This window comes from Balaenoptera borealis (genome assembly GCF_965194805.1).
Source record: "Balaenoptera borealis genome assembly, chromosome: X".
In the NCBI taxonomy this organism is placed as follows: domain Eukaryota; kingdom Metazoa; phylum Chordata; class Mammalia; order Artiodactyla; family Balaenopteridae; genus Balaenoptera; species Balaenoptera borealis.
Genome location: NC_138881.1, coordinates 28055281 through 28067835, shown reverse-complemented (window position 1 = coordinate 28067835; position 12555 = coordinate 28055281). Strand labels below are relative to the sequence as shown.

Here is a 12555-nt window from a genome sequence, read left to right as displayed (position 1 = left end):
TCTTGCCTTCTTACAGATTGCTATTGGGATAAGATGAGACTTGACATCAACTAATTGCTTATTTCTAATTCACAATCTTGAACTACAGTGTTTCTCTAGAGGAAAAAAAATAGCTCTGTGACAAAGAGATTCAGGAAATAAGAGCTTTTCTAACTTTTAACTCTATACATAATACAGACAAATTGTATAAATAAATATAACCAGATGTGTGTTGATCCATGGGAAGATAGTTGCCTATTTTAAGAATAAAAATGTATTCTGTTTGTTTAGAGCCATTCAAAATGATGAAAGGTATTAGTTCTGAGTTGACTGAGGAGGAATAAATAAGTTAATACCTAGCTGGAGAATAATTTCATTGCTTAGCTATTCTATTCAGAGCATTCCAGTATGTTTCTCAATCCAAATAGCTCACATATGCCTTAATGAGTTAATTATTGTGTTGTATTACCTGTAGCCCAAGTCAGAATTCACTTGCTTTCTGTCTGAGAGGCAGGGGAGGAATGGGGGGGCAGTAAAAAAAAAAAGAACATAAATTCAGACAGATCTGTACTGTAATCCTGCTTCTGCCACATGAGAGCTGTGGGATTTGGACAAGTTATTTCATCTCTCCAAATTATAGTTTCCTCAGTTGGGGGCTGAGAAAGCCTACGTTGTAGAGTTGATGTAAAGGATTTATAAGGGGTGTTAAGTATTAGTTTCCTGCCCCATTTCATCCCTCTACTCCACCCTCACCCCCCCGCCCCCACCATCATGGCTCTGCAATAATAAATGTTGCAGTGTTGAAAAGGCCCATCTGGTCTTTCTCAGATAAGGTTAGTTATTTTCAAACAGGCTGATTCCTGCACATAATACATAGTACAAAATGGAAAGTACCCTCAACATTTCATATGTGGTTGTCTCTATGAATTAAATGTGCAATCTAGAATTTACGTATAAAGACCTTTCAAGATTACCATTGGCAGTGACCTCCTGAAAGATGTCTCATGTAGGAAATGCTCACCCAATTATGAGCAATGAAGCAGTATAACAATATCTGAAAAAGTATTGCAACACAGTATGGGTCTTTTAAATGAATTTTAGATATATTAGTAAAAAAGAAAACTCAGCCTGTCTAAGGACTGATTTTATCTTCCGTCACCAACATTATGAAGGCATGCCATTCTTTTTTGTAACTCAAATACTAAGCCAAATGAATACAGACATTAGTTCCCCACTGGGTCCATGGCATCTTAACTTTAAAAACATCCAATGCAGTATTACTCTACCTACCCTTTCTCAGTGTTTTGTGTCCTTTAAAGCTTACTCCTGCATATTTTGGGAATGCCTAATAGGATATATTTTAGGTAGGAGTGTCCTGATCCTATATGCAGCTTTGGTATCAATGCCTTAGCCTTGTCATTGTACTTTACTTGGCACCAAGAGGTGAGTGTGTGAACATGTGTGTTTGAAACACAGCATATATAATGTTTGTCTTGCTCCTTATGAAACTTAAAATAACATTTTTATCTTTAAAATGCTTTTGTGAGTAGTTATCACTTGGCCGAATTCTACCTTCCGAAGGTAGAGCAAGAGAAGGATGAAACTGAGTCACACATGCAGCTGTTTCTATGATTTATGAGCGCTGCAGGAGCATAGCATCCCTCTTCCTTACGTCCTCTCTGTTTCTGGAGCCACCGCTTTTTTGGTTCATGAATGGCTGGGGCTGCCTGTCAGCCAAACTTCCTGTTTCCATTCTCTCCCTGCTGCCATTTACCCTGAAAACTGCCCCCTAAATAATCATTGTCAAATCCTTTTTTGACTCTGTCATGCCTGCACCGGAACCTGCAGTGGGTTCTTATCATTATAGGATCACATGTAATCTCCAGGCTGCTTTCAAAGCTCTCAATGTCCACTCTGTACCCTTTGAACCCAGTTGTTGACCCTTCACAGCACCACTACCTCTTAGATCCTGCCTACATTTCTGGCTCTCATCCCTGTGCATTTGGTATTCATTTTCCTTGAAATGGCCCCACGTCTTCTTGGCTATCAAGCTTGGAGTCATGGAGGAAGGGGAGAGGGGTCCGGAGGGATACAGTTGTAATGAGAGCTCTCAATAGATCAGGCATTAAGTTAGCATTTAGATGCTCTACCCACATCACTTCATCTGATCTTCGCCTAAACCTTATAAGGTAGATATTATTAGCCCTATTTATGGTTGGAAAAACACAGGCTTTGAAGTATTTTATAATTTGCGCCAAATCACAAAACTAGCCCCTGGGGGAATTTTAGAATCTTAAGGGATCTTATAGCACTAAAGACTGGGCCCTTTCCACCGTGCAATACTTTGTCCCAATCTGTGTTAGTTACCCCCATCCGCTCCAGGCTTTAAGACGTACTCATGTCTTTATGTACTCTTTAGTTATGTGGACCTTTGTAACTCTTCCTCAACTGCTTCAAATCAGATTCCCCACGTAGAGTATAAACTCTAAACATAAAACAAACATTAAAAAATCATCCCCCAAACCCTCCCTTTGATCCTTCATCCCCCTTCAGGTGCTATCTTTTTTTTCAATCTAAACTTGGTAAACTTTTCAGTAATTCTGTGTGTTCAGTTAACCTCCTTAAGTCTTCTTACTCTTACATCTATTTCTTCCTCTCCTCTGAAACTGTTCTTATTAAGGTGACCAATTACCTTCCTTGTTGCCACATCCAGTAGACAGTGTTCTGTTCTAATGTGACCAATCTCTTAACAGTGTGAGACACTGTTGCCGGCTCCTTTCTTTTTGAAACCCTCCCTCCTCTCTTGGTTGCTATGACACCGTAATTTCTTAGTTTTTCTCCTACTTCTTTGGCTCCTCCTTTTCTGTCTCCTTTGCTAGGTTGTCTACCCCTACCTATCTCTGAATGTTGGCAGTCCTCAGGACGTGGTCCAAGGGCCCTTTTTCTTCTCTCTCCCTAGGTATGCTTACCCATTCCTATGGTCTTAGTATCAGTAAGCCAAATGATCCCAAATTCTTTTTTTTTTTTTTTTTAATTTATTTATTTTATTTATTTATGGCTGTGTTGGGTCTTCGTTTCTGTGCGAGGGCTTTCTCTAGATGTGGCAAGCGGGGGCCACTCTTCATCGCGGTGCGCGGGCCTCTCACTGTCGCGGCCTCTCTTGTTGCGGAGCACAGGCTCCAGACGCGCAGGCTCAGTAATTGTGGTGCACAGGCCCAGTTGCTCCGCGGCATGTGGGATCTTCCCAGACCAGGGCTCGAACCCGTGTCCCCTGCATTGGCAGGTGGATTCTCAACCACTGCGCCACCAGGGAAGCCCCCAAATTCTTAAAGTCAGCCCAGACCCCCGCTCTGAGTTTCACATATGTATTTGAAATCTCCACTTGAATGATTCACAGTCGTTTTAAAGCATGACATGTGACTAGAACAGAAAACTGACTTTTCCCACAGCTTTTACCATTTCAGTAAATGACACTACCATGTGTTGTTCAAGTCAAGAATTTGGAGTTACCATTGAGATATCCCTTTCCTTTATTCTCATCATCCAGTCCATTAGTACGTGTAAGAAATCCAACATCCAAATTGTATCTCACATCAGTCCACTTCTCTCCTTCTACAGTCACCCTAGTCCAGGCCACCTTTATCTCTTGCCTGGATTAGAGGCCCTGGCCTCTAACTGGTCTTTTTGTTTCCTCTCCTGCCTTCGTTAATCTCCACATAGCAATGTAGTGATTTATTTAAAGCCTAAATGATAACATGTCACTACCCAGCTTTAAAAGCTTCTATTGTTTTCCATGGCTCTTGAAATAAAATTCAAACTCCTTACCATGGGACTTCAAGGCCCCACGTTATCTGAAGCCTCTCTTACCTCATCTCCAGCCACATTTCTTTCTCGGGAAGTTTTAGCCAAGATCTTTCCTATCACAGAGCTGATGCAAAGGTCTGCCCTGTTACTTGGGAGGACTTCTGTGCCCTTGGGTTTTCCTATAACTGGTGTCTTCTCATCTTTCAAGTCTCAGCTGACACTGAACCTTCTCTCATAGATGTTCCTTGACCACCGTAACCAAAGAACACCCATCACCACAACATGTACACCGCTACTCTTATCGTAGCCCCCCTATTTGTTACCTCCAGAGCATTTTCTTATTTTATTGAACACTTGTTTATCTGTTTACCATATTTCTCCCCTGTTCATCCTATTTCTCCCCTGTTCATCCTGTTTCTCCCATGTTCATCCTATTTCTCCCCTGTTCATCTCATTTCTCCTTTTATCCTTTTATGCTGTGAACATCAAAAAGGCAGAGGTTTGGGGTTTTTTCACCACTGCAGGCCTGGGTGCTAATATATTAAATATTAGTGGGAGGGAGGAAGGAAAGAAGAAGGGAGGAGAGGAGGAAGGGAGGGAGGAGTGAAGGAAGGAATTAAGGCCTGGGACTACACCTTTCTTAAATCATATGTATTCCCACAGCTCCTATTGAAATCTTGGACTTAAAATAGGCACCTAATACATGTTTCTGTGATGAATAAGTATGCAGACTCTTTTGCACTGTGACAGAATAAAAAGAAACTAGGAAAAACAAGATACAGAAGTGAAAAGATATGTCCCTTATCCAATCTAGTATATCTGAAATGAGCTCTTCAATTTAAAAAAGGTAATTTTCAGAATAGAGTAAACCAGAGGGTCAGACAAGAAGAGAAAGCATCATGTGTTACCAGAGTTTGGGATTGCTTAAGGCAGTCTGACAAATGGGATTTTGCTCTGTTTCCTCTGGGGTAATCCACCCTAGGCCGGGCATTTTTAAAGATTGGATTTTGAAATAAAGCTTTGCACCTGGGAATGTACTGAGGCAGGAGAACATATCCCTTCTCTCCACTGTTCTGGTGCTTAAATGTGAGAATTTTTGAACAAGATATGAAAGCAAAGACAACAAACCCTGCAGGATAATAGTCTCTGAGGACCTTAATAACAGCCATTTTTAAAGCAAAGCCTGTGGACTCCTAAATCCATAGCTGCTCGTTTAAGATGCATTGCGATGCAGTGGACCTGAAAGCACACTCCTTATCTACCTAGAGCAACCAGGCTCCAAGCCAAACGGCAGTCCTCAAATTAACTCTTGTTTATCTCGGGATGGCAACTCTCCTGCTTTTAGAAGAATTGCAATGGCCACATATAGAAGAGAAAAAAGGAGTCACGCACACTGTGAATCTGTATCCAACTGCATTTCCTGTGCGAGTTAGGAACCTCTGGCGGTTAGATTAGAATCCTTATAAAGTCAAGATTGTGGGTCCAGTTCCTTTATATGGGTGCTTCTCAAAAATCCATTAGGAAGGATAATTCTGTTTTGTTTTCCTAGTTTTAATTTCCAGTCCATAACAGACTGATACTTTTGTAACACGCAATAAATTACTTTTAAAAATTACAAAAATCAGACACAAAATGCAAGCCCATGCTTTTTATTTTTAGACTGCTATAAACGTTTCTAAAGATTTACTCTCAATTTCTGTTCTCATGATGGAGTGTGTGTGTGTGTACTCCAAAACCTCAAGTATTTAGAGCCTATGTTTAACAAATCATTTTGGGTAACCAAGCTAAGGGAGTTTTACTTTTGCATGTTTGTTTTTGTTTTATTTAACTTCTTTAAAGCATCAACACCTTTTGAGAATAACTATGTTGGGTAAATTCATTTAAAGAGTTCTACATACACTGCTTTCTTCTTAGAGTTCACTGAACATAAATCTGCCTTTTTCTGGCTCGTTCAGGATCATTAACATTAATTATTTTGCTTTGCTTTAAAGTTAGGTGATGCCTTCAAGGGCTAATAATATATGTAGGGCTATTAGTTTTCACACTTGTGTGACCCTGGTCAACTCTGAGTGCCTGCAGCTCCTTTTACACCTTTCTGGTTCTCTGTCAGGTGTCACTTCTTGCTGCTCTCAGTTTAGCCCTTAAGGATAACGTGTCTCCATTTTGGATCTTCTGTTTCTGACCTTTTAAGTTCTTAGAAATCAGATCATCACTTTTCTTTTTTTTTTTTCCTATTAAGCTTATTTGAATTAGGCAAAAATTACCAGTAAAGAGGAACTAATGACCTTATCATTATTCACATACTAATTGCTTTCAGGAAAGATTAGAGATGGTGTGTCCGTAATGATTAATTTTGTGGGGAGATTTGGTCACTTATTCTTCCTACATCTTTTTGTTTGTTTTATTGCCTACTCCTCAGTTATATTCAAGATAAGGAGGTTATCATTTGATGAATTCTTTTTTAGAGACAGATAATTCCATATACATAGGAAAGAGAATATGTGGAATCTATTATCCCTGATGTTTTGGAATAGTATCATAACCATTTGTTTGGATAATAAAAAGAGGTGTGTAGCAGTAACTAATTCTTGGCATCTTCCTTCTTTATTTTTCGTCTTATAGAAGTAAGACTTTCATAACTTTTCATATTCTTCCCCGATTGTCTTACTACTTTCGATCACCATGGATCATTCTCCTTGTCAAATGAGATGGTACAAATGTAATCGATAATCTCATCTTTGTCCTTTACTTTTCTTCATAAACTTCTGTTCTCAGTAGCTTCCTGAAAGAAGGTCTTTATCCTACTTAGTTTAAGGACATCGACTATATTCTACCTGTTTCTTCTCAACACTCATTGTCCATTCCAATCATGTCGTGCAGTTCATTGTACCTGCTCGTAATCCAAACTCCTTGCCATGTTTTTGCCATTTCCAGGCTTTTCTCACTTGGAATACCCTCTTCCTCTTCCCTTCACCTTTCTCAATCCTATCCATCCTTCAAGGCTCAAACCAGGTTCCATGACTTTGTAAAGTCTGTTTCTATCACTTTTTTCCCACATTGATTCTCTTATAATAGAAATCCTTACATTAGCTATTACTTATTAAAGGCTTATTGTGTTCTAGATGATGTTCAAAGTATTTTACAAAGATTATGCCACATAATATTCCAAATAACCCAGCAGGTAGGTATTATTATTTAATATTTAGTGAAGCCAAGGAGACTAAAGAGTCTTTAAACTTATGCAGCTAATAAGGAAAAGAGAAGGAAGAGACTAGGACTATGTCTGTTTAACTGCACTTTCCCATTAGTTTTCCCTGGAGGCTGAGAAAGGGGACTTATGACAGAAGTAGGCTAGATGCTCAGAAAGGAAGGATGGTGAGATTCGAAAATGCTCTCCAGGAAACACAATACTCCCTACTCCTAAAACTGCTTCGTAAGCATAGAAGCATGCTGCGTGCCTCACATCTGAACTTTCTTGATGTTCACAGTTGAAATTGGCTCCATAATTATACATAACTCTAGGCTCTATGTCTCTTTCTGAGGGGAGGGGCTGCATATTATTTTTCCATTGGCACCCATTTTCTCAATTATTTTTTGCTCTCTCTCTTGTATTGGATATATCTGCCCACTACTTTAGATATGTTTAACAGTCTCCATATTAATAAGACCGTAAAGTTACTCTTTGAGTACTGGAAACAATGTTAGTCTGCCTTGTGCTAGATTTGCTGAAATTTAAGCAGGAATATTATTAATAGGAAACATTTTTTAATTAATAGGAAAAAACTCAGAGGTGATATAGCCTAGTGGGTAAGAGCCTGGTCCCTGGAGTCCGACGGCCTCGGTTTGAAATCTCGCTGCGTGGATTATTAGCTGTGTGACCTTGTGCATTTTTGCCCGAACCTCTCTGTAATTTCATTCTCTTATGTGTGAAGAGAAGATATTAATAATGCCTACCCTAGAGAGTCACTGAGAGGATTAAATGAGCTCATGTATATACAGTGCTTTAGACAGTGTCTGTTGTAAAGGAAGTCTTATGTATGTTGTTGCTGTTGCTGCTGCTTCTGTTGTTATGTAACAAATCCTTGTTCCCTATTCATTAGTTATTGTTCTTCCTAAGGAATACAGTCACAAAAAGAAGAGAAAACTTACATTGAACGTCGCAACTAAGGCTTGAGTGATCTTTTCTAGTTAGGTCAGAAGTGAAATAAAACTACTTAAAAATATCTGTGAAAATTACTTTTTGTCCAGATTGGGTCTCCTCTGAGAATTCGATTCTCCGTTCGAACCTCCTGCTTTTCTGGGGCCCCTGAGTCTAAGGTTAATCTTAGGATAAATGCCATCATGGTAATTTTATGCAAATATGAGTGTGTTCCTTCCTACCTGCCCTGTCAATGTCTCCCTCCCCACCTAGGACTCATGCTGCCTACTTGTACTAAAAAATCTCCACTACAGCAGGCTAACTTCCTAAAGAAAGCCTTACGGTCCTCACCGATACTCACCTCCATTTTAGGGCAACCTACCTGAGTCCTGTAGCTTGACGGAATCCCTGCCAGCCCGCCAGCCCAAAGGAGCATGGCCAAACTACGTTTATGCTGATATGTCAGGTCATTACTTCCTGTAATGTTCACATGACTCTTAGACAAAGGAGTGAATTACTGATGGGAGAATTTCTGTTCTGGCAGCGGGGATATTTTGTAGCAGACTTTTTCAGTGCAAATAATTTTTGCTCACAGGTGGTCCCAGCTGCCCAATTGCAAAATGAAAAGTGAAAAGGGTAGTCAGGATTCCATTTTTCATTTTGAACAAATCAATCCATGTGGGTAAATTTTAATCAAAATCAGTAATGCCGTCTTTCCGTGTGCTTTAACCTCAGTAGTTGTTTTTTCCCCTTGTTAGCAGTAGCCTTGTTCAGCTTCAATAACTACTGTCTGTTATAGTCAGTGCTTACAGCAGCAAATGGTGTGTGGAGACAGCCTAAGATCTTCCAGAGTCAAAAGAACTGGATGCATTGCCCACACTTAACACTTTTGGCAAGTCAGTTAAACATCTCTGAGCCTCGGTGCTCTCATCTGTAAAACAGAGAAAATATTATGTACTTCACTGGGTAAGGAGTAGGAATAACTAAAGCAATACATGTGTAAGTGCTTTGTAAACTGTAAAGCCCTTTACTATACATGTGTCATTTGTCGCTGTACACTACCATCATAAACTAGAGAAGTAATACTGAGTTAAGAGCTACCTTCTTGCCAATGCTAAGACTTTACTTCAGCTACTTCTGAATTTCCAAGGGGAGAAATTTTAATCCGAGTATGTATGAGGTTTGGCAGGAAATTCTCAAGGTGTAGTTGATAATATGAATGACTTAAATAAAAGGTGCCTACGAGATTTTAGAAAAAGTAAAGGCATAACTGTCTCTTGCCTTCCTCTTAGATTTCCCACAGTGCTAAGGCTAGACAAATAACCAGTCCTCAACAAGCACTGGTTTATCAATTTTATATTCATTTCTTTCTCGATGATACAACAGAGATGTTTAAATTCAGGGCAATGTAAGTGACAAAGATGAAAATTAGCAAATTTCATGAATCAACATCCTATTTATGCTTGGGAAGACCTCTCATTTATTCAGCAAAGTATTGATGACTTCACGATACCATAATCTTAAGGAACTATTGATTAAGCCTGGGTCTCTGCTATAAATGCAGGACATAAAAATTCAAATGTACTGTAATTTATATGCATGCTACTGTAGGAAGCTGATTCTATTAGTCAAAATATCTTAATTTTGTTGACAACAAAAGGTTTGGTCTTAATTCCTTAAGTGTGTACTCTGAGGCCAAGTTTTAGGTAGCAAACAAATCACATACAACAAGAAAAGTAAAGTAAAAGAGAGAAGTGGGGGCATTATCTTGATAACTTGGATCTGTTTGGTTTTTATTCCTGAATTATTTAGATATATTAACCTCAATTTTCTCTTTCACTGAAGAAGTAGCAAATTCAGCAGGGTATGTTTTTCCATGTAGGTACACAAAGATAAATTGGATATGTATTTGATCAAGCTCCATTCAGCAAGAAGCCCAATACTGGTTTTCTACCACATCAGCTAGTTTCAGAATCAGGCTATTTCCTTCCAAAACAAGCCTGTTTTTGATGGGATAAAGATAGATGCTCCTCGATATGTTTTAGTATTTCTATTCTTTCAACTCCAGATGGGGTTTATCCATATTCCCCTCCTGTCTTGCAGTCGAAGGGAATGAGACAGAATTCTCTTTAGAGTCCATCGGTGATACTTTGGCTGCCAGAAATAGTGACAGGAGACATTCATCGTCCATCTCCCTGCATCTAAGAGGGTGCAACTGAAAACACAGGCCACTTCTTCAGACTTTGTAACATGTTATTGCTGCCACTTTTCCTTCCTTACTTTAGAAGAGTAATTTAATTCAATTTTAGAAAGGGGGGGGACTTTTCTAGTTACACAGATCAATCCAATTGTTCGGAGCTTCAGAATGAATTTTTAAACTTGTTAAACAGAAGCATACAAATCTCTAAAAGCAAGTCAGATAATGTACAAAGCCTCCATTCATTGTGTAGGCAGAAAGGAATGCTGGTACCCGGCAGCTCTCTAAGGAATGTTCCTTTGGCTTTGACCGTTCTGCTGGGAACAAGGAGGGAAACACATATAGAAAATGAATTTATAATGTCTCTGGCTTATAATGGCAAAATGATAAGAAAAGTTGGCTGTTTAATATAAACTGTCAGTTGCATATTCCAGGCCTCCTCTCTTTGAGGTCCCTCCCACATCCACAGGCCTGGCTACCGTTTAGTGAGGAGTACAAAGTGGCTGTTTATTATTATTGACTGGTGAGGCCTGTGGCCTGAAATTCATTCTGTCAACAGAATGTAAGCAAAGTTGGCATTTTAAAGCAGGGCTCTTTCAGTCGCTGGGTTTTCTCAGGATTGCTATGCAACAGGATCAGTGCTGTAGTCCCCGGTTCAAGCTGAAAATGTTACACAGGAAGACATACCATGTAAAGGTCAGATTCTTCTACTATGATAATTTTCTTGATCTGTGTATATACAAATGAGGTTAAAGTCATCACTTCTTATCAAAGTCCTATGGACTTTCCACCTGTTGAGCCTAAAAATGTGATGGTATTTTAAATGGGAAGCCTTACTAACAAATGTATGGTGCTGTAATAAATGTATGATGCTATTTTACCAAGGTGAACTTAATGTGTATTGTCAAGAAGATTCTCTCCTGTGATCAAATCCCATTAATGTGCTGGTGCTATGGACCAAGTACAGGCTTGTTTATTAGTCTCTCCATGCTTTTGTGGTCCGAGTCAATTCTACAGATTACTGCGTGCTTGGAAAATATGACTTGACCCATAGTGTAATACAGTGATTGGCACTGGGGTGCACTTTATCACGGAGTTTTATTTCCTGTCGCTTCCACGAAACAATGTATTTTGTCCATGGACTAGAAGATATAAGTTATGAAATTTATAAAGTTATAAATGTATTATGTTCCGATTCATAATCTCAAGGAATAAATTTATTATACCTAATAAGATGCCCACTTTCAATCTACATAACGACATAAAGAGATGATACACCAAGAAAAGTGAGTTGGAGGTGTATCTTCTTGTTAGTTGAACCAATTGAAATCCCTTTTGAACTAATAGTCTATTTTTTGCCGTTCTCCAAATTCACAGTCACAGCCGGTCTCTTTTGTTTGCTAATTCTGCATGTATTCTTCTTCCTGATGCCCTGTAGGACCTCCAAGGAGAAATCGAAGCTCACACAGATATCTATCACAACCTGGATGAAAACGGCCAAAAAATCCTGAGATCCCTGGAAGGTTCTGATGATGCGGTTCTGTTACAAAGACGTTTGGATAACATGAACTTCAAGTGGAGCGAGCTGAGGAAAAAGTCTCTCAAGATTAGGTAAGAAAAGATCCGGAACAAAAAAAAAGGCCAGAAATGAATTAAAATGGCAACGCTCCCCTCACTTTCCTAGCACAAGTAGCTAATATCTCATACGTTTATGTAAATCCCCCAATTTCAGAATGACTTATTTTATTTTGAATAAATGAATCATTTATTTGCTCGGTATGGAGATGATACTTGAGAGTTCAGGTGAGATTAGAATGGTGCTATGTTATAACCATGGGAGACATACTTATTAAGACATTAGAGTGAATTCAAATGAGGAGCACAGCTATCCTGCTTTCATAGTGTTCTCTCTTGGTTTATCACAGGGTTATTCAAAAAATGATAAAACTAACGTCTGTTTATTATGGAATTCTTTCTTTGGCATTATTCTAAATGCGTAAGTGAGGACATTCTTTAAATACCCATAACACATTATAATTAACATTTTAAAGGAGACCTCGCCATAGCTCCCACAGCCAAGGAGAGATTATAACAAGTGCCTGCCTTTTGCTTCCTCTCAGATTGTGTTACCATATACCCCGTAAACTAAGCCTTTAGCTGTTCTGTACACACCTGTTTTGTACTTTGCCCGTTTGTGCGTAGCAACGTTCTCCTGAGAAGTTAATGAAGGTGTCTCAGCCTTGTTGTAAGGAGGGCAGAGTGAAGCTCTTGCTGTACCTGTTTTGCACTAGTTCAGTGGAGGGGCAAAGAGCACAGAGAGGAAGTGAAATGCCCAGGGTCACCTAAGTGGCATAGGAGGTACAGGGAGTGGAAGTCAGGCTTCCTGCTTTCTAATCAGTTGCTTTGCCTAATTCACATCTCTTTATAGAAGTACCTT

The 12555-nt window shown here is 39.2% G+C and overlaps 1 protein-coding gene across 8 annotated transcripts in view; it reads left to right on the top strand.

Annotated features, from left to right (window-relative positions):
- The window catches only part of DMD (dystrophin), a 2485149-nt gene that overhangs the window by 2051157 nt on the left and 421437 nt on the right, over positions 1 to 12555 (top strand). For all 8 annotated transcript variants that reach the window (XM_082378022.1, XM_082378021.1, XM_082378025.1 and 5 more), the window contains one exon: positions 11557 to 11729. In XM_082378022.1, the coding sequence (XP_082234148.1) occupies positions 11557 to 11729 (173 nt within the window). The remainder of the gene's footprint in view (positions 1 to 11556; positions 11730 to 12555) is intronic.